The sequence below is a fragment of the Podarcis muralis genome, chromosome 8 (genome assembly GCF_964188315.1).
Source record: "Podarcis muralis chromosome 8, rPodMur119.hap1.1, whole genome shotgun sequence".
Classification (NCBI taxonomy): Eukaryota; Metazoa; Chordata; class Lepidosauria; order Squamata; family Lacertidae; genus Podarcis; species Podarcis muralis.
Window position 1 is genome coordinate 15,612,959 of NC_135662.1, and position 21,692 is coordinate 15,634,650.

The following is a 21,692-nucleotide window of genomic DNA, read 5'->3' on the forward strand; positions in this document are numbered from 1 at the left end:
AGGACCAGACATATGAATAAACTGGTGAGAATACTTTCACACTGCAAATGTTGGGTGGTGCCCGTCCCTAGTCTCTGTTCCAGCGATGGCAAACCTGAAGCCTTCAAGATACCGTTGAAATCCAACAACAGCAGAGCAACATCTGGAAGACCACAGGGTCCCCATCGCTGTTCTCCATCACACTGCTTTTTCCACAGCTTGCGTGTGGAAAAGAAACAGCCATAAATACACTGACATATGTTGATTTCTTTTCCATACAGAGAAGTCTATTTTGTGCCTGCATCATAGTATCAGGGGCAAGTCCTTTAAACAGAATTATTATCCCTTGGCCTAAAGAACATAACTAAGTCTCGCACTGATAGTCAGGTCCCCCCCCCCAAAAAAAAAAACATTTTTATATGTCTTTTTAAAAAAATTGGAACTTGTACAACTTCTAAATGAAAGTGATGCTCTAAATGAAAGAGCGCCTGCGGCTGTCTGCCAAGTTAAGTCTTGTTCCACCGAAATAACTGGAGCAACGTAGTTGGAGAACCATGACAAGACAACCAGACACAAGGCAAGACAAAAGGCTTTTTTGGAGAGGCACCAAAGGCATTTAAGAGTTCCATGCCACGTGTACTCAGGAACGGTGAGAGCAGAAAGAGCCCACTGCCCCTTTTATCTTGCACAGAAAAGATTTTTTCAACGCAGGGAAGCTCAGGAAAGCAACCAAAGGAATCGCTCTCTTGTTTGAAGAGAGCAAAATGACTTGAGTGGATTAATGAGCCATTGAGCTTAAAACTGTGGAAGCGTGAAGAGAAGCTAAGTGCCTGGCCTGGGAAGGTTGAGGATAGAAACCAGAAGAACAGAGACGCTTTTGATGATTGAACACACTATAAACCGTGGTTACATTTCCAGGGAGCTCCCATCAGTCATTAGTAAAGAAACCATTTGCCTTTCAGGACATCAGAACTGGGCTCACCTGTCCAGGTCAACGTTCATCATTAGCTTTCCAATAGTGGCTACCAAAAAAAGGCCTCTGAGCTTTCTAAGGCTGAACAATTTCTCTTATTATGTAACCTATTCTGCATTTCAGGTTTTCATTCATAAATCGACCAGGCTACATTCATTCTGAAGGGTGGCGTATACTCTGGTTTCTCTTCAGATTGTATAAATCTTTCACCTTTCACATTCCAAATAATGACTAAATAAAGGCGATTGCTTTCCTCCCTTTGGCCCCATCATGCAGTATTCATTCAAAGTGATTCCAACTCTGTAAAAGGGAGGTTTCATTTTGTCATTATAGCCTGTTGCCACTGACGGATCAATTCACCACGAATCTGTGTAACCCTGTTCCAAGAGAGCAGTGCTATGCATGTATACTTGAAAGCACCACCCCACTGGGAGTCAATGGAGCTTACTCCCAAGTAAGTGTGCTTAGGACTAGTCTGGCGGAGCAATCCAAACTACAGGAAGCCAGCCTGATATACGCTGAGCTAAACTATGCCAGTGTGTTGTTGTTGTTTAGTCGTTTAGTCGTGTCCGACTCTTCGTGACCCCCTGGACCAGAGCACGCCAGGCACTCCTGTCTTCCACTGCCTCCCGCAATTTGGTCAAACTCATGCTGGTAGCTTCGAGAACACTGTCCAACCATCTCGTCCTCTGCCGTCCCCTTCTCCTTGTGCCCTCCATCTTTCCCAACATCAGGGTCTTTTCCAGGGAGTCTTCTCTTCTCATGAGGTGGCCAAAGTATTGGAGTCTCAGCTTCACGATCTGTCCTTCCAGTGAGCATTCAGGGCTGATTTCCTTCAGAATGGATAGGTTTGATCTTCTTGCAGTCCATGGGACTCTCAAGAGTCTCCTCCAGCACGATAATTCAAAAGCATCAATTCTTCGGCAATCAGCCTTCTTTATGGTCCAGCTCTCACTTCCATACATCACTACTAGGAAAACCATAGCTTTAACTATACGGACCTTTCTTGGCAAGGTGATGCCAGTGTAACTCACCTGTATTCAAAACTCAGTTTAGGAGCAGAGCTACTTCCAGCTGAGCCAACCTTTATTATTATTATTGTTGTTGTTGTTGTTGTTGTTGTTGTTGTTATTATTATTATTATTATTATTATTTGTACACTAGCCTTCATCCCAAGATCACAGGGTGGTTCACAACATAGAAATACAAAATGAGAACAAATAATACATAATAAAGCAAAAACTATTCCCCTCCCAGAAACACAAAGGTCATATATTGGTTAATCAGCCAAAGGCCTGGTTACAGAGTGTGATGGGATGATGAGCTGCTTGTGCGTAAAAATCCTAGTCCCTCAGAGTTTGGTTAAGTCCACAAACCTCTGTCTATAACGGAGCCCCTTCAGCATGGCTCCGTCAGTCGCTAGCAGAATCCGACAGTGGGCGCTTCCGGAATCTCTTCCAGCATAAAAGCTCCTTAACGGAAACGCGTCTTCTGGACTCTGACAGCAGAATCCGACAGTGGGCGCTTCCGGAATCTCTTCCAGCATAAAAGCTCCTTAACGGAAACGCGTCTTCTGGACTCTCGGCGCGACAGTTTCCGGCGAGGAGTGGGTGTCCCTATAGGAGGTCCTGAAACCTCCCCACTGTTTTCGCTGGAAGTGTCTCTGAGCCATCCCTCCGACTCACTTTCCCTTGGAGCTCCTTCTCTCCCCCTGCTGGTTCCCTCCTCAGCTGCTAAGTCTCTCCCAACCTCTGTGAGCCCTTCCACCTCCTGTCTTTCCGATGGCAGTTCCCTGACACAGAGGAATGTTTTCACCTGGTGCCTAAAGATATGTCATGAAATCACAGTATCTATGGCTGAGACAGCTCAGTCAACCTATTCCAAACTCAGCTCATCCCTGGGGATCTTCAGTTTGGATTACTTCCTGAATCCATCTAAAATAATGGCCGATGGACATATCTCTGGGTAGTGAATTCTTAGTAAGTCTCTGGCATGGATTCTGGACACATCTCTGTATGTATTCCTTCTGCATTTAAGATACTTACTTGACACTTTAGTATGACCAATACTGCTCAAAAGCAAAGTATTTTTTACTGGTAACCCCAAAATAAGCCAGACTCTCTCCAGCATGGAATAAAAGAGATAAGGACAAATTTTTCCCCACCAGCATACAAACCTGAAAAGACAGAGGGTTTCAGAAGTCTTGAGGTTGGAAATATTAGGCTCTTGCATGTGCTTATTCTTTGCAAATTACTGCTAATGGGGTCTAATTACTTTGGAATGCTATTTTTTTTTTAAAAAAAGGTGTTTTGAATTCTATAATAGCATGAAAAAATTCCTGATTTGCTCCCAGAAGCTATTTAAGCACAAAGCATGTCTCATTATAAACATACTCTACACTGGCACACAAAGATACCATCACCCTTGACAAACCTAGTTTGTTAATCAGAAAATGACATCATTCTCACAACAAAAGTGCTTGCTTGCTCAAGGCTTATGTTGACTGGCATGGAGTTAAGCTTGCTGTTTTCCAAGGACACATTCCTGTTGGTTTTTATCTTAATGGACAACTCAACATCCTAACCTTACTTGGCCAAGTCTATGGATGGGTGAGGATTTGGGTTCTTTCCACAATTTGAAGAAAACTTCCCAACTCCACATCTGGTGGACCATGATTGGAATGTAGACTTGCAGAACAGCTCTACTTTTACAAACACCACTCCTAAATTTCTGCTTTAACAGGTGTGCAGAGCACTGAAACTGAACCAAAATACATTATCGTTACTGATCTGTAGCATTTTGTTCTCATAATAATTAACGATGTATTTAAGAAGTCGCCGACGTGAGTAATGGTTGAGAAAGAACAAAACGAAATGTTGGCTTGCAACAATACCCACCGTGTATATTACAATGTGGCCTGTTTTAGAAAACACAGAAAACATTGCCATGTTACATTCCTTCCCCACAAACTCTGACCTTCTACTTCTGGAAGTTGTGTACTTTCAATATCCTTCGTTGGGGTGGCAGGCTTCACCTTGGGTTTTCCTGAGGTCTCCTTCTTCTTCTCAATATCTTTAACTGCAAAGGTGGACAGAGTTAAAACAGGAACACCTAAGCATAACAAACCCTGCATCCCAGTGATTAAATGGGCTTCTTTAGATGAAATTACCATGTTGTGCTACATGAGGCAGTCTGCGTTCCATTTCTCCCATGCTCTAATTTTGAATTCTGTTGTCGCCAACATATGCACATTAAATATATTAAAATGTTTAGGCTTCTTTTTGGGTCCGTAGCAGGTGCCAAATCATTTTTTGGCAAAAATAGAATAAAACAGTTTTTTTTTAAAAAAAAAAAAAAGAAAGAAAGAAAGAAAGACAACAAAATAAACGGTTCACCAGCAAAATGAGCAGAATTAGCAATTGGCAGGCATCAGGTCAGCAAAGGCTAGTCTCACTTAGCACAATGCGTGACTGAGGCCCAATCTGCACAAGACATTTAAAGCAGGCAACAAGGATGCAACAGAGCTTAACTCTAGCACCAGCCCATGTGAAAAGAGTCTTCAGGAGTCCCAGACTTGTGGGACGGATGTCACAGATTCCTCTCTCTGAGCCGTCAATGTCCAAATCTGGTGAGCAGAGAACCAACTCAGAAAGGCACGACTGATTTGAATATTCAGAGACTGCAATGGGACAAAGGTAAAGGTAAAGGGACCCCTGACCATTAGGTCCAGTCGTGACCGACTCTGGGGTTGCAGCGCTCATCTCGCTTTATTGACCAAGGGAGTCGGCACACAGCTTCCGGATCATGTGTCCAGCATGACTAAGCCGCTGCTGGCGAACCAGAGCAGCGCACGGAAACGCCGTTTACCTTCCTGCCGGAGCAGTACCTATTTATCTACTTGCACTTTGACGTGCTTTCGAACTGCTAGGTTGGCAGGAGCAGGGACCGAGCAATGGGAGCTCACCCCATCACGGGGATTCGAACCGCCGACCTTCTGATCAGCAAGTCCTAGGCTCTGTGGTTTAACCCACAGTGCCACCCTAAAAGGCTTTATAAACCTAAACCAACCCCTTAACTATTGGCTAACAGAGAATACAGTGCTAATGAAAGTCTTGTCTTTTTTCCAAGCTGTAATGAAGAAAAATGGTTCTTGGCATTTCTGCAGAACAATTTTACTGTTTCCCTTATCTGTTCTTCATTAGACTAGAAACAACCCTTTCAGATGCTTCTTATATCTCTGAATTCTTTAAAACAAAAACCAACACTCATTGTCGTCAGTCTCCTCTGAATCCTCTCCAATTTGTACAGTCTTCCTAAAATGTGGAAAACTAAATATAGTCTTACTGCAGCAAGACCATGCCTCTATTATTGTGTAACCAACTTAATAAAAGCCATCTATTTAAAGCATTGTTGGGGAGGAGATGGCTGCATCTTATTAAAAAATCATGTTCTGTTCATGGCCCTCTTTCAGTCATGCTACTGATCTGTCAGTTATACATTTCCCCTTTTATATTTTTCATCCTTCCTTTGGGCCTTTTCACATATTATAGCTTGCTAGTGAAAAGATGCTCTTAAAGGCATCACAACCAAACCTTGGTTACAAAGTGAGGATATACGCAATACACTTAATTTGCAAACACAAGTTTGTAAAACTCCAGTTTGTTCTCACATTATTTTATTCTCTTGTTACTTGGGCTGCTTTAAATATGCATTAGTATGCATTTAGTAATGTTTTCTTTTGAAATGTTTAAGGTAGCAAAAATTGTTAACTTTGCTGCGTTTAATGTGCATTCCGTAGCTTTGTAATGTTGTATTTGGAAATCTTTGAGATGATATTTTAGTTTCCTGTTGGTTCTGTTGCTTTGAATGTATACTTTCTTCGGTAACTGTTTTATTCTGGATTGTTTTCTTTCAGTGTTTTAATGTAGCTGGTAAACCGCTTTGAGATTTTGTTCTTAAAAAATATAAAGCGGTATAGAAATGAAATGGAAAAGAATAGTAACAATAATATTTATGTGAATCAGCCACTAAAATAAAGATGAATCTCAGTGGTCTTAAGAAATGTTAACTATATACCACATTTCTCAGAGAGTTGCTGCTTGTCTCTTGAAGCAAAAGCAGTCACAGGGCACCTTAAAGACTAACAAACTTAAGTTTTTGTGGACTGCAGTCTACTTTAACAGATGTATGACCTGTTATCCTGAGTTTCAAGTATATCTACACTTGGGGTGGGGGTTGGTGGGGAAATTATTTTATTTATTAAAAAATAAAATTTATTACTGCAATTCATCAAATGATCTTGGGGCGTTTCACAAGGTTATGCATTATTCATCGTGCTGCATGTGTTAATTGGCTTACCGATGTTGGTACACCTGTGTTGTCAACACAATTGTGTTTATTTTTTTGTGAATTGCCACTGTTAATAAGACACTTATCACTGCATCTACGTTTTAGCATTTCATTTCCCTCTGACTTCACTGTTTTCCACCTCCTCCCAATGCCAACCATGTGTACATATTTACCTGCAACTCAGGATAACAGTTGCCTGCAAAAGCTTATGACATGGCAAACATGTCAATAAACACACAAGACGTAACCGGCTGTACTTTTGAATAAATAAGGTATACTATTCATTGTATCAGGGACGCGGGTGGCGCTGTGGGTAAAAGCCTCAGCGCCTAGGACTTGCCGATCGAAAGGTCGGCAGTTCGAATCCCCGCGGCGGGGTGCGCTCCCGCTGCTCGGTCCCAGCGCCTGCCAACCTAGCAGTTCGAAAGCACCCCCAGGTGCAAGTAGATAAATAGGGACCGCTTACTAGCGGGAAGGTAAACGGCGTTCCGTGTGCTGCGCTGGCTCACCAGATGCAGCTTGTCACGCTGGCCACGTGACCCGGAAGTGTCTGCGGACAGCGCTGGCTCCCGGCCTATAGAGTGAGATGAGCGCACAACCCTAGAGTCTGGCAAGACTGGCCCGTACGGGCAGGGGTACCTTTACCTTTATTCATTGTATCAAACTGTAGATTTCAACAGAAGTAGCTCATAAAGTTCAACGAAAAAAGCAGAAGACCCAGTGGATCAGTTCATTCTCTAATCAGTTCATGCATAAGGTCCATATATGTATAAGTGTCTATTCCACCTGTGTGTTCATCGAGTCCAACAATCCACATGAAAGGTTGTTACAGTTCCACAGAATCCTTTCACAGAGTCTAAGACAAGGATTTCTGGGATATTAGCCTTGTTTTGCCGTCCTGGGCCTCATCAGTAGTACAAATTCTAGGTAATGCTTTATGAGCTACTTCTGCTGAAATTTACAATTTGATACAAAGAATAGTATACCTTATTTATTCAAAAGTACAGCCGGTTACGTCTTGTGTGTTTATTGAATATGTTTCACGTAATCAGAGGTTTGCTGTTGTTTTGCAAATGGCAAACATGTCAGTCTTTAAGGTGCCCGCAGAACTCTTTTCCATTTATAGCACATCCACATTTAAGGCGGGCTCTGAGAGGCACAAGATGTCTGATTTCATTCAGACAAGCCGTTATGCTTCCATGAGGATGTCTCACTGCAGCCAATAAACACAGACCAAAGCCAAGCTTTGGAATATACTGTCAGCCTTTGCATTCTAAATCACACTGTCAACCTTGCTTTTCCGGTGGAATTAAGCAACTCTGAAAACAACCACAGCTAATAACTCAGAGCCTGGATCAACCATTCAACAGTTTGCTCTTTAACTTAAGAGAAGCATGTGGCTTGGCGGGTTTCTTGCATCGGGGTGTTCTATCAAATAATACAGCCAGTTACGCTGAGAAATGGCTCTGAGAGAGCTTGGCCCAGCTTCTCTTCATCAACAGATATCAGGCCTCTGCCAATGGATGCAGGATTTCCTGCTGGGTCCAGACTCATATATTTTAGGGGTCACTGCCAGTGACCCACCCAGGGCCGTGGCTAGGGGGGCGAGGTGGGCCCCCGCCAGGGGCGCAGGCAATTGGGGCGCACAAAATTGGCTAAAAATATGTTCATAAATATTGATTATTGCCTGATAAGAAATGGTTTTAAATAGAGGGTGGATTGAATGGGTGGAGGTTGGGTTGGAGGAGAGGCTGAAAGAAGAGCTAATTTGTCTGTGGCTAGGGGGCGCAATCTGGATGGTTCTGCCAGGGGCGCAAGATCACCTAGCTACAGCTCTGGACCCACAGCACCACTGGGCACAGAAATGAACTAGAGAGAGGACTCGCCTCAAGAGGCAGAGACACGGAAGGGAAGATCTGATTGCATACCAGATAAGCGTCCAAGTCACACCACTCGGTTGTAGCAATGGAGAGCCTGCTCTGTGAGTTTGCCAGGGATGTTGCAGGCTACCAAAATCTCTGAGCAAATGCACACACCACACGTATTGGATCCCACCTGTACTCTGGTTTTCATCTGACGGAAGAAGTCCACTGGTCCATACTTCGCTCTGCACCTAGAGGGTATATGCTAGGGCTGCCATTTGTCCAGGTTGTCCTGGAAATATCCAGGAATCAGGAAGGAAAATGGCATCCAGGAGTATTTTTGTGCAGAATTGTCAAGGGGGGTGATTTTTTGTTGTTGTTAAATTCTTTAAAAAATCTGAAAAAGCTCAACAACTTCGACCTAATAAAATAAAATTATAAAGGCTCAACAACTTTGTCCGTATTCTCCACTTTTGGGAATATGGCAACCCTAGTATATGCTCCTTAGGACTCCATATTATGTACAGAGGTACCTCAGTTTTTGAACATCTCCATTGACGAACATTTTGGTTTTTGAACATCATAAACCCAGAAGTAAATGCTTCAGTTTTCGAACACGCCTCAAAAGTCAAACATGACCACATGGCTTCCGCTGAGTGCAAGATCCTGCGCCCTACTTGTCGGCTATTGAGTTTTCGGTTTTCAAACATTTCAGAAGTCAAACAGTCTTCCAGAACGAATTACGTTCAAAAACCAAGGTACCACTGTACTGTGATTGGCACATAAGAAAGACAGAATCTGCCATATGCCAATTTGGGCTGTTGGTCCATTTAGCTTAGTATGGTCTACACAGACTGGCAGCAGCCCTCCAGAGGCCCATACAGGGGCAGCCCTAGCTGGAGATGTTGGGAATTGAACCTGCAACCTTCTGCACGCAAAGCAGAGGCTCTACCGCTGAGCTAAGGCCCTGGCCCAAAGGCAGTGGTTCTCCAGAGTCTTATGCAGGGATCTTTCCCACCACTTATTAGTTAGTATTTTAAACTATCTCTTTCCCCATCCTCATTTCTTATGGTGTAAGGGATTGAACTTGGAACATGCAAAGCATGTGTTCTGCCACGGAGCTATGAGCTGGAACTGGAGAAGATGGAGTTCTCTAAGTATGAGATAAAGTATGGCTGCATTGCCCAGGGAAGAGCTCAGAGGGTGAAAATCAGTGTCACGCTATTACAATCATTCCATAATCAGAAGCATTTCTGCTTGCCAGATGGAATGAACTCTCCACTTTTCCTCCTACGCACTGTTCTGGAGGTTCTCTTGCCCTTCCACCAAGCAGATTTGCGGGTTGTGTTGGAATTGGTGGGTAAGCCCCAGTTGCACTAGCAGGACTCGTTGCAGTGGCTCCTGCTAACACAACTGTTTAGTTGAATCTGGCTCCCCATGTCTGCACCATCCTTGGGGGCTTTTCTTTTCAACTTTGGATCCTTGATTCCAAGACTCTGCGGTGTGATGACAGGCAAGAAAGCACACATTCCACATTGCAAAACACATTTCAAATGCTCATCTCAAAAACCAGCCTCTTGCAAAGCCCTGTGAGAAACGTAGATAACGGGAGAGAAAACATACTTCGGAACTGGCCTTGAGCCGCTTTGCTTTCCTGATCCTTAGCAAGCGCCACAATCTGAACCGTATAGCCCTGATCGGGGATAAGGCCTTGAATAATTGCTTTGTTTGCATTGTTTTGAAGAGTGAGCTCGTTGGTTTTTCCACCTGCCGGAAAGGAAGAAGAAAAAAAAGACCAGAGTTGCATTTTTAATTTAAAAACAAAAATAGCACAGAGATCCACGTTTTTGTATGTGCATGCAATGTTCCTGTTTCATAAAGGCAGCATAAATCCACAGTTAAACTATATAAACATGCAAAGCTGTCTTATAACAAATCAGAACGGTCCCATTTGTTCCAGAACTTTTTTGTGTGTGTAACTTTCCAAGGAAAAAGGCACTGCATTCCATTACCCGCACCCCACCCAAACCCCTCCAAAATCCTAAAGTAGTTATTAAAGCCTCTTTAGATTCCAGCTTGGATATGGAGATACATAAATAAGTTGCTCTATGCATTCATATATTCTTCAACACAATACGATACTTCCTTGGCATAAGTTGGAACATACAACTTTAAATCGTGTTTCTACCTGTCTCTTCACTGGGAAATTACTCGTTAATCCTTTGCAATCATAGGCAGCAAAGTTACAGAGCCTTGAGCAATCTGGGATCCCTTTCCATAACGTGAAGCACTACAGTTGAAATGTTTACACTACAAAACAAAAGGGATGGAGTCTGTATGGCTGTATAAAAGGTAAAGGGACCCCTGACCATTAGGTCCAGTCGTGACCAACTCTGGGGTTGTGGCGCTCATCTCGCTTTACTGGCCGAGGGAGTCGGCTTACAGCTTCCGGGTCATGTGGCCAGCATGACTAAACCGCTTCTGGCGAACCAGAGCAGCACACGGAAACGCCATTTACCTTCCTGCTGGAGTGGTACCTATTTATCTACTTGCTCTTTGACGTGCTTTCGAACTGCTAGGTTGGCAGGAGCAGGGACCGAGCAACGGGAGCTCACCCCGTCGCGGGGATTCGAACCGCTGACGTTCTGGTCGGCAAGTCCTAGGCTCTGTGGTTTAACCCACAGCGCCACCCGCGTCCCTATGGCTGGATATAAACCCCAAATAAAAAGTGCTACTTATAGAAAACGAACATGTCAAAAAGAAACATTCCTAAGGCATCATTCAAGCATGATTGCTCGACCCACATTATGAAGCTGTACATACAGATCCTGCTTTATCAACACAATACATTTCCTGGAAGTCGTTCATTACACAACTGTTTGCATAGCAAGTTGACGAGTTCCGTTAGCATAATGAGTTGATGAGTTCCATTGATTCCTATGGGGAAATTTCTAATGCGTTCCCAACCACAGAATCTGCAGTGGTTTGGCTACAAATTCCTTGTGTTGGCATGAGTGAATTTTTGCATAGTGAACATTCGTAAAGTGGGACCAGTGTCTATTATTTTTGAGAATTCATACCTGCTGAACTTTAGAGTCATCTTGGCATGTAGCAAGAGGGCATCACTCACCACCCCTAATATCACCAAATGCAAACAGACAAGGTCTGTTTATAAGGGAATAGGAAATGGTGGAGAAATCTGATTTGTCTACATTTAAAGTCAAATCTATCAAATGTGGACTTCCTGGAACTATATGTGAAATTTGCACTTATCTAAATTTTGCAATGCAGTATCCCAACCAAAAAAAAAATGTTTATAAAGATTCATGTAATGGGGAAAGAGTGAATTAAAATGATGATATTATTGAAGAATAACAAATACACACTACATTAAGGAAAACTGCTTGCAAAAATGTGTACATTAGTCAAAACTGCATACAGCCGATGTGTTTATTAGGAGAAATTCAGACTAAAATGCTGGTGAGTTTTATGAGGATTAAAAAAAAAAGTAATTGCAATTTCTGCAAAATTTGAAGAACTGAAATTTGAAAGAATGAGAAACTCCGAGAAATGAAATTGACAGGTCCTTCCATCCCTATAAGTGGGTGGCTGGCGAAGGGACCCCAGCCCCTAGGAGTGGGCTCCAATGCCTGTTGTTTTCCTTAGAGCAAAGCATCCGACAGGAAGTGGGGAATGAGCGGCTTTGTTGTTGCTGCCAAGACAATAGCTTAGAATGAAAGAACAATGCCTCAGCAATGCCAAGGGTAGAACCAGCCTAGGTTTTTAGCTCAGTGACTTGTAAAAATGAATAAATGGAGTTGTTAGTAAAAAGTCTGAGGTGTGCTGCTGTTGTCCCATCTTCAATGGACAATCCCTCATCGGGTTCTTGGGAGCTCAGCTTGCAAACTGTCAATACAGGGGAAAGTTAGCATTTCATCCCCCTCTCCTTACCTGCATTTGGCGTGACGAGGAGTCTATATCCATCAATCTGCCCTTTAGGGGCTTTCCATGAAATCTGAACACTGTCATGAGCAACAACAGTGTATCTTAATCTCGACGGCGGGGCCACTGGAAGGGAAGCAAAAATATAAGCACTGAAGGACTTATCGCACTTTGTTTAAAACTTAAGATTACAGCACATACAGACATTCAATTAAACAAGAGACAACACAATTTTCAGACAAGACAAAGGATGCGGGTTATCAGGAGAGTCCCGTGATGAGCGTCTATTAGTTTGTAAAATGACGTTGAAATACGTCAAGGTGAATTATCAGTTCCCAAAGACATAAGCTACACAGTAAATGTAAAAAAGCACTATGGTCCCCACAGGGAAAGACAAAGAAACGTTGGGGTTAGAGGTTAAAACATCCTAGTTTAGCAAGCAAAGTCGATGCGCAAACTTTATTTTGGTGTGTATTATCTGTTCTTTGTTATGTTATGGTGCAGGGAACATTCTAGTGGGCTCTTTCTAGCTTTCGGGGGGTCTCCTGGAAGGTAGGGAAGTGGAGATTGCTCAAGGTCATATTGTGAAAGACTTGGGAGGGCATGAATTTTGAGTATGTTTTAGAGTGCATGCAGGAAAAGGGAGCATTGTAATTTTCAAAGGGTGGTGGGTGGACCAAGTTAACAACATGGAATACACTGATTGGCTGGAGCTCCCGAGCCTACCAGCAATTAAGAGTGCTAGAAATCCCTTAGTTTTAGGCAGAATGTCACTTAGAATAGGTCTACTCTGTAACCGCTTTGCAAATGACTAAAGCAATAATTTTAAACAAAATAAACATAAATCTGCCCAACTGACATGGCTTCCCACCGATGGACCCTACAAATTTTAGTCCTCTGAAATTCTGTTCCAGAGAATTTCCAGACCATTTAAAATTGCCAGAATTCCCATGAGAGGTGTGGAAAAGCCATAGCAGTTAATTTATTTGACGTGGCTGTGTAGACGATCCTGTATGCCGGCACAACATTTTAAAAAGACATCCCATAGTGCACATACCACCCCCCGCCAAATACATCTATTCCTGATATCAGAATCACAGATCTGCCTGTAGCCAAGCGCTGCACAATTTGCAATCCACTCAATCAAACCAGGAGCTTAACAAGCTCTGGTTGGGTGCTGCTTGAGGCTGTAGAGACAGTAGGTTGTCAGAGATCTAGAAAGCCATCATATGCAGCTGGTGAGCTGGGTTTGGCAGGGGAGACAAGTTGTGCAGACTTGCCTTAGAGCTCAAAATAACTAGCAAGGCACAAGCCTTGCAAATTGCCTGGAGTGCGATGGCATACGAGCAACTCTCCTTCTCCACCCAGTACCACGCCTTCCTCTGCTAAACGTGGCAAACCTCCAAGCAATTCCACCTTCACCCTATGCCTGCCTCGCTCATCCTTGCCAAACCAAAAGCTCCAATTTCCTAACCCTGCAATATCCTCAAGCTTTCCACTGCAATGTCCTATTGCTCCTTCCCATCTCAGCCATTCAACTTGGTGAGGTTGCTGTATCGTCAGCAAAAGAAATGGGAACCATTGTGCTTGAAATGGTATTAAAAGGCTTCTCCTTCTGGTGTGTGGTCCGTGCACATCCATGCACGAACTGATCAGGATCTGCAAAGTCTCACATGAGGGCACCTTTTGGGCTTCCTTCTCTGTGCCTGGACATCCCAGCAGTTCAGAGCAACTTCACGTAATTGATGTATGTGTTAACTTTTTTTAAATAATGAAGCTGAGCCCCAAAGCAAACCAGAAAAGTAACATGTACACACACACACACACACACACACACACACACACACACACGGCATACATAAATCCTACCATTAAAACATCAGGCCAGTTTAATGCCCAACCACACTTCCCCCAGTTTATCTGAGCAACTGTGAGAAGTGACTGGTCTTGTATATAGCCTCAAAAGGAATTTAATATACATGACAGCAACTGAGCGATTCAGGCAAGCAGAGACAAGCAACTTGAGCTGGATAAATGGAGTCAGAGAGAGGAATTACAGAGAATAGGCCAGCTTTGTCACATTTCAGTTAGGTGTGCTCCCAGCAACCAAGCTACATGACCAGCAGAATCACATCTGAGATAGCTTTTCCGAGCTCTGCCACTCCAGACATATTTGAACTGCCTTTAGTGTGACATGGTGCTCTCTTGCTCTCACACACGCACGAACAATGAAACATACAATCCCTTTTCTGCAGTCTCAGTGGTACAGTTTAGAAAGAGTTGCACTATGTGATTCTGCCGATGAGGGTGAAAATGCCCTAATAATGGGGTCTTACTATCACCACAGGGACGCGGGTGGCGCTGTGGGTTAAACCACAGAGCCTAGGACTTGCCGATCAGAAGGTCGGCGGTTCAAATCCCCGCGACAGGGTGAGCTCCCGTTGCTCGGTCCCTGCTCCTGCCAACCTAGCAGTTGAAAGCACGTCAAAGTGCAAGTAGATAAATAGGTACTGCTCCGGCGGGAAGGTAAATGCCGTTTCCGTGTGCTGCTCTGGTTCGCCAGAGTCATGCTGGCCACATGACCCAAAAGCTGTACGCCGGCTCCCTCGGCCAATAAAGCGAGATGAGCACCGCAACCCCAGAGTCGGCCACGACTGGACCTAATGGTCAGGGGTCCCTTTACCTTTACTATCACCACCCCAAGCCTTTGGGTAAGCCATACCTATGCATTTAAATACAAACAAACAAGACTGAGTACCTGAGCAATCCATGCTTATTCAGAATCTGGTGGAACAATGGTGGAACTGCCCATAAAAGGGGGGGGGGGGAGACAAGGATCCAAAACCAACAGCACTTGAGCTCTCAACTAGATGCCAGGGACAACCTCACCAAGCAATTGAGACAAAACTTTTTAATGATTTGTTTGTGCGGCTGTTAGACAACATTGCATCTGGTGCAAGTGCCAGGGTGCAACTCAGCTTGCATTGCAGGCTGATGTACCTGCGTGAGAAAGGGCAGGTAGAAAGAGGTACCAGTTTGCTTCCTCGAGTGTCCTGAGCTGATCTCGCTTCACTGTTAGACTGATGCTGAAGTCACTTTCTGCTTTGCTACACTTCCTATTTCTTCTTCAAGTGTCAGGGTGCAACTCAGGATACTTCCAACAGTGCATTTTTGTCCCTTTCCTTATTGCAAACATACCATTGCAATGCTACAACCTGAACTTGCTACAAAATGTGATTAGATCCTACAGCAAATTAGCAACAGGAGCCCCCAAGTTGGAGCGGGGGGGGGCGGAGCGGAGATCACTTCTTAAGACCTGCCATTTGCATTTCAAAGGAAGCTCACAGTCCTGAGGTTGCTCAGGCTTTTTGTGGCAATTTACATAAAACAGGCATGTCCAACAGGTAGAGCGTGATCTACCGGTAGATCACTGGACGTCTGCAGTAGATCGCTGGTAGATCATTGGCTCCCCCCAAAGAAGCTGAACAACTGCGGCTCAACTAAAACAAGCTCAACATTTTTCCTCCTCTGTGAAAAAACTCAACAACTTTGACCCGAACTCCCCCAAAATGGGCCTTCCTCCTTCCTAAAAAAAATGTCAACAACTTTGACCTGAACCCCAAAAAAGGGGGTAGATCACTGCCAGTTTTTAACTCTGAGAGTAGATCGCAGTCTCTTGAGAGTTGGCCACCCCGACATAAAAAATATGTACATTAATTGGATTAACACAAGTACAGTGGTACCTCGGGTTAAGAACTTAATTCGTTCCGGAGGTCCGTTCTTAACCTGAAGCTGTTCTTAACCTGAAGACCACTTTAGCTAATGGGGCCTCCTGCTGCCGCCGTGCCACTACTGCGTGATTTCTGTCCTCATCCTGAAGCAAAGTTCTTAACCCGAGGTACTATTTCTGGGTTAGCAGAGTCTGTAACCTGAAGCGTCTGTAACCTGAAGTGTATGTAACCCGAGGTACCACTGTAACACATCTAGTATGCTGCCACACTTACACACTGGCTTGACAAGAGCTGACAGCGTCATCAATTTGCACTCATTGGGGCAATGGCCTGATCCTTCCTTACCAATAAACCCACCTTTCAAATCTGCAGTGGCAAAGACTGAGGAATCGGCCCTCTCTTGGGTGACCAAGAGTTCAGAGGGGGGTTGTGCTATGCTCAGTTGATCAGGGTCATGCTATGATTCTAGTGATCAGCAGTGGCACAAATCATTATATAGCATGATGATGACTGGTGGTTGCTGCTAAGAGGAAGGGTCCTTCCACTTGGCCATTGCAGAATCTTGGGTTGTGCAGAGGTTGGTAGTGGCAGCCTCTGGAATCGGATCAAGATGGTCTGTCCAAATCAATTCACATCAGCATCTGTGAGATGAAAAGGATGCCTGACCTTCTCTGGAATGTGCTCATGGCTTTGCATTTTGGTCATGCTTAAAAGATGCTCACCACACCCACAAATATCCATCAACTGCAAGGACCAACACACAACCTTGGGCCAAGAGGAAACACACCAACCATCTCCACAGATCTTTGAAAATTTGGACCTCTTTTGGGGCAGGGGTGAGGGGATGGAAGGAGAGGAGAAATATAACAACAATGAGCTACCATAAGGGACCTCCTGGAAATTTAGTGTATCAGATTCATATTGAAGTAACTGCAGGTTTCTCTGACACATTTTAGAAAACTCAGCTAACTGCTGTTACAAAAGGCAACACTGAATTCATTTTCAAAGCGTGAGACTCTCAATCTCAGGGCTGCGAAGTTTCCTGCATTGCAGAGGGTTGGATTGATGATTCAAGATCTCCAGGGACGGGGTGAACCAGAGAAGAATGAACTGAAAGATATGACTAGCACCAAGAGAGGTTCATTAAAATATGGAATTACATTGACTAATTAATTCACTTTGTCCCTCTTAAGCAAGGGGGAGCACAGACCCCCCCCCATCCTGTTGATCATCTGACATCATAAATAGGTCAGCTGATTGACAGGTGGGCCATCTCACCCACCTGCCAAAGTTGATCCATTGGGGAGGAAGAGATAGTAACCAGGGAAGCAGGACTGAGCAGGGCTGAGCTCTCTGTTCATCAGCTGGAGAGCAGAGTTTTCAATCCTGCTCTCTGCAGGGGTCTGAGCAGGATTTAACCCTCCCTGGAAGCTGGGAGGTTAAATTCTGTTGCTTTGGATGCACACAGTAGTTTCCTGTGGGTAACTGGCCAGCTCAGCCAATGGAGAATTGAACTGTGCCCATCAGCTGACAGCACCCACCCATTAGTGTGACACTAGGTGATTGACAGGTGGATGTGACTTTGGGAGAAATGGCCTTGCAGGCCAAATTGACCCATAAATCAGAGGTTCCTCACTCCTGCTATTAAGCGTAAGCCTACTGAGAAGCAGACATTTCAGTGGGCCTTGGCTTACTCACAAGTAAAATTGGTATAGAATTACAGCCTAAATAAACCTTTGGAGCAAGCACACAAAAATGTTTGATGCTTTATTATGTTTGATGTATTCTGTAAACCATCCAGAGTGGCTGGGGAAACCCAGCCAGATGGGTGGGATATAAATAAAATAGATTATTATTATTATTATTATTATTATTATTATTATTATTATTATTTCAGGGTGTTTCCTCACCCTCCACAGAAAAGAATAATAAATTAATAATAATAATAAATTTTATTTATATCCCGCCCTCCCCAGCCGAAGCCGGGCTCAGGGCGGCTAACAACACTAAAACAGCGCAACATTATAAAAACATTATAAAAATTAATTAAAATACAAATTGATGGCAACCATAAACTAAAGTTTTGTAAAGATTGCCAAAGGAGGGAGTCAGGCTGCGTCCTGACCAAAGGCCTGGTGGAACAGCTCTGTCTTGCAGGCCCTGAGGAAAGATGTCAAGTCCTGCAGGGCCCTTGTCTCTTGCGACAGAGCGTTCCACCAGGTTGGAGCCGCAGCCGAAAAAGCTCTGGCTCTAGCTGAGGCCAGCCTAACCTCTCTGTGGCCTGGGACCTTCAAGATGTTTTTATTTGAAGACCGTAAGTTCCTCTGTGGGGCATACCAGGAGAGGCGGTCCCGTAGGTACGAGGGTCCTAGGCCGTATAGGGCTTTGAAGGTTAAAACCAGCACCTTAAACCTGATCCTGTACTCCACCGGGAGCCACTGCAGCTGGTATAGCGCCGGATGAATGTGGTCTCGCAGCGAAGACCCCATAAGGAGTCTCGCTGCGGCATTCTGCACCCGCTGGAGTTTCTGGGTCAGTCTCAAGGGCAGCCCCACGTAGAGCGAGTTACAATAATCCAGTCTGGATGTGACCATCGCGTGGATCACAGTGGCTAGGTCAGGGCGAGAGAGTTAAGGAGCCAACTGCTTAGCTTGGCGGAGATGAAAAAATGCCGCCTTTGTTATAGCTGCAATCTGCGCCTCCATGGAGAGGGAGGTATCGAAGATTACACCCAAACTCTTAACGGATGGTGCTGGCACTAATTGCAAGAGATGGGAGTTGCCCCCTCAATCTCATATCGTCCCGTCCCAGCCAGAGGACCTCTGTCTTCGAAGGATTTAACTTCAACCGGCTCCCACGTAACCATCCAGCCACAGCTTCCAAGCATCTGGTCAGTGTGTCTGGGGCCGAGTCAGGATGGCCATCCATCAACAGATAGAGTTGGGTGTCATCGGCATACTGATGGCAGCCCAGCCCAAAACTCCGGACAAGCTGGGCGAGGGGGCGCATAAAGATGTTAAAAAGCATTGGGGAGAGTATCGCACCCTGGGGCACTCCACACACCAAGGAGTGGCAGGATGACAATTCCCCCCCCCAAGCGCCACCCTCTGTCCCCGACCAGAGAGAAACGAGCGCAGCCATTGAAGGACTGTGCCCTGGATCCCCACGTCGGCAAGGCGGTGGTCCAGGAGTTCGTGATCGACCATGTCGAAGGCTGCTGAAAGAACGACAATGGCAAAAGCATACAATTGTTGCATTTGCCAGGTAAAACAGTATGGGGGGGGGGGGAGAGACCTCTCAAATTAAGTAGAAGCAAGGAGATTTTTCTGGATATAAATTAAGAGACCCTGCACTTGCTGGCCAGACGCAGTCTTGTAATTAATCACTTGCCTGGCAGCCATAGGCAACAATGAATTGAATTCACTTGTTCTCTTCTTCCACCTCCATCCCTTTTTTCCTTTTGTGCTGTGTCTTTTTAGATAGTAAGCCTAAGGGCAGGGACTGTGTTGTTTTCACTGATAAGGAAGCTGCTCTGGAACGTTCTGGCTGAAGAGCAGGATACAGATACTTTGAATGAATGAATGCAGGTGCACGAGATGATAAGCCATTGAAGGAGTGGGGTGTTTGTGAAAGGATGCAGTGGTCTGTCCATCCTCTGTGGCCAGTATAGGAACCAGGTGGGCTGCCAGAGGACGAAAGTCCCCTTCCTTTTCACCCATTATAGAAAGTCAAAGGCTACTGTGGGAGGGGTGTAGCTCTCCATCTGACAGCCTCCAGCAGGCTAGCAAAATGTTTTCAGGCTAGTAACTTTCCTAGGCTCCTTTACAAAGTAGCCTTAACTTATTTCATTTCGGTTCCCACCCCTTGGCAAGTAAGCGTAATTCGGCCACGTACTTAGAGCACCACGGTACCACTTTAAGCAGCCATGGCTTCCCCCAAAGAATCCTGGGAATTGTAGTTCATTGAGATTGTGGAGAATTGTTAAAGGTAAAGGTAAAGGTACCCCTGCCCGTACGGGCCAGTCTTGCAGACTCTAGGGTTGTGCGCTCATCTCACTCTATAGGCCGGGAGCCAGTGCTGTCCGCAGACACTTCCGGGTCACGTGGCCAGCGTGACATCGCTGCTCTGGCAAGCCAGCGCAGCACACGGAACACCGTTTACCTTCCCGCTAGTAAGCGGTCCCTATTTATCTACTTGCACTTAATTGTGCTTTCGAACTGCTAGGTTGGCAGGCGCTGGGACCGAACGACAGGAGCGCACCCCGCCGCAGGGATTCGAACCGCCGACCTTTCAATCGGCGAGTCCTAGGTGCTGAGGCTTTAACCCACAGCGCCACCTGCGTCCCGAGAATTGTTAGGAGACCCCTATTCCTCTCACAAAACTGCAATTTCGAAAGTGGTCTGAAAACATATCCATCTTCGCAGGGAACTCTGGGGATTGCAGCTCTGTGAGGGGGGGTGGGGACAGATGTCTCCTAACAACTCTCAGAATCCATAACATACTACAGTTCCCAGAATTCTTTGAGGGAAGTCAGGACTGTTACTGCTTTAAATGCAGAGGGTCGATGGGGCATCAGTCATGTTTTTGGCTGAACAACACTAGTTTTCACTGACCTGTTGCCACCATACACCAGTTCTGTTGTTTAGCATTTTTGCTAATGAACCGTTTATTTTGTTATTTTTCCATCTTTTTTTTAAAAAAAAAATAATTATTTAATTTTCCAAATTTTGAAATTTACAATCAATCATCAAACAACCAAAATTAAAAGAGAATTCCACAAATCCCCATGGACTTCCCTCCTCCCCTTTGTGGATCCTTATATTAAACTTTTTCCTCCTGCATCTTCTCTGTTAATCCAGTTCTATTAAATCTCCATTACAACCATAGTCTGGTGTTAACCACAAGCGTCATTCCAATCCTATGAATAATTTTAATGGTTTGCAATGATTTTTAAGATAAATTATATCTTTTCCCCATTCCTTATTTTTAAAAAATGATCTTCCTGATTCCTAATTCTTCCGGTCATTTTTGCCATTTCGGCATAGTCCAGGCATAGGCAAACTCGGACCTCCAGATGTTACTACAACTCCCATCATCCCTAGCTAACAGAACCAGTGGTCAGGGATGATGAGAGTTGTAGTCCCAAAACATCTGGAGGGCCGAGTTTGCCTATGCCTGGCATAAAGGTAAAGGTAACGGTATCCCTGACCATTAGGTCCAGTCGCGGTCAACTCTGGGGTTGCGGTGCTCATCTCACTTTATTGGCTGAGGGAGCCGGTGTACAGTTTCCAGGTCATGTGGCCAGCATGACTAAGCCGCTTCTGGCGAACCAGAGCAGCGCACGGAAACACCGTTTACCTTCCACTGGAGCAGTACCTAGTTATCTACGCGGGTGGCATGCTTTCCAACTGCTAGGTTGGCAGGAGCAGGGACTGAGCAACAGGAGCTCACCCCATCACAGGGATTCGAACTGCTGACCTTCTGATCAGCAAGTCCTAGGCTCTGTGGTTTAGACCACAGCGCCACCCGCGTCCCTATGCCTGGCATAGTCCATCAATTTAATTTGCCATTCTTCTCTGGTAGGGACGGTGTCTTCTTTCCCTCTCAATCTTTGTGTTTTAAATGGGCAATGCGCATGCCATCTTAGATCGAATAACAGCCGTTTCTTTCATAGGACTATATATGTATGTATGTAAATGTACAACGCAAGTATATACGCACAATACACAAATACACGTCTGCCTCTTACTGAGTTAGATCACTGTACCACAGGGACTTTGCAAGGTCCTTTTAAAAAAAACACCTCAATGTGCAACCCCGCAACACATATTTACATATGGTCATTTATATGTACAG

At 44.7% G+C, this 21,692-nt stretch overlaps 1 protein-coding gene across 4 annotated transcripts in view; it reads right to left on the reverse strand.

Annotated features, from left to right (window-relative positions):
- The window catches only part of COL14A1 (collagen type XIV alpha 1 chain), a 144,791-nt gene that overhangs the window by 112,898 nt on the left and 10,201 nt on the right, over positions 1-21,692 (reverse strand). For 3 of the 4 annotated variants that reach the window (XM_077932746.1, XM_028736227.2, XM_077932747.1), the window contains exons 3-5: positions 12,115-12,231; positions 9,787-9,930; positions 3,929-4,030 (exon numbers count right to left, since the gene is read on the reverse strand). The exons of the other annotated variant lie outside the window; for it this stretch is intronic. In XM_077932746.1, the coding sequence (XP_077788872.1) occupies positions 3,929-4,030; positions 9,787-9,930; positions 12,115-12,231 (363 nt within the window). The remainder of the gene's footprint in view (positions 1-3,928; positions 4,031-9,786; positions 9,931-12,114; positions 12,232-21,692) is intronic. 4 annotated transcript variants of the gene reach the window in all.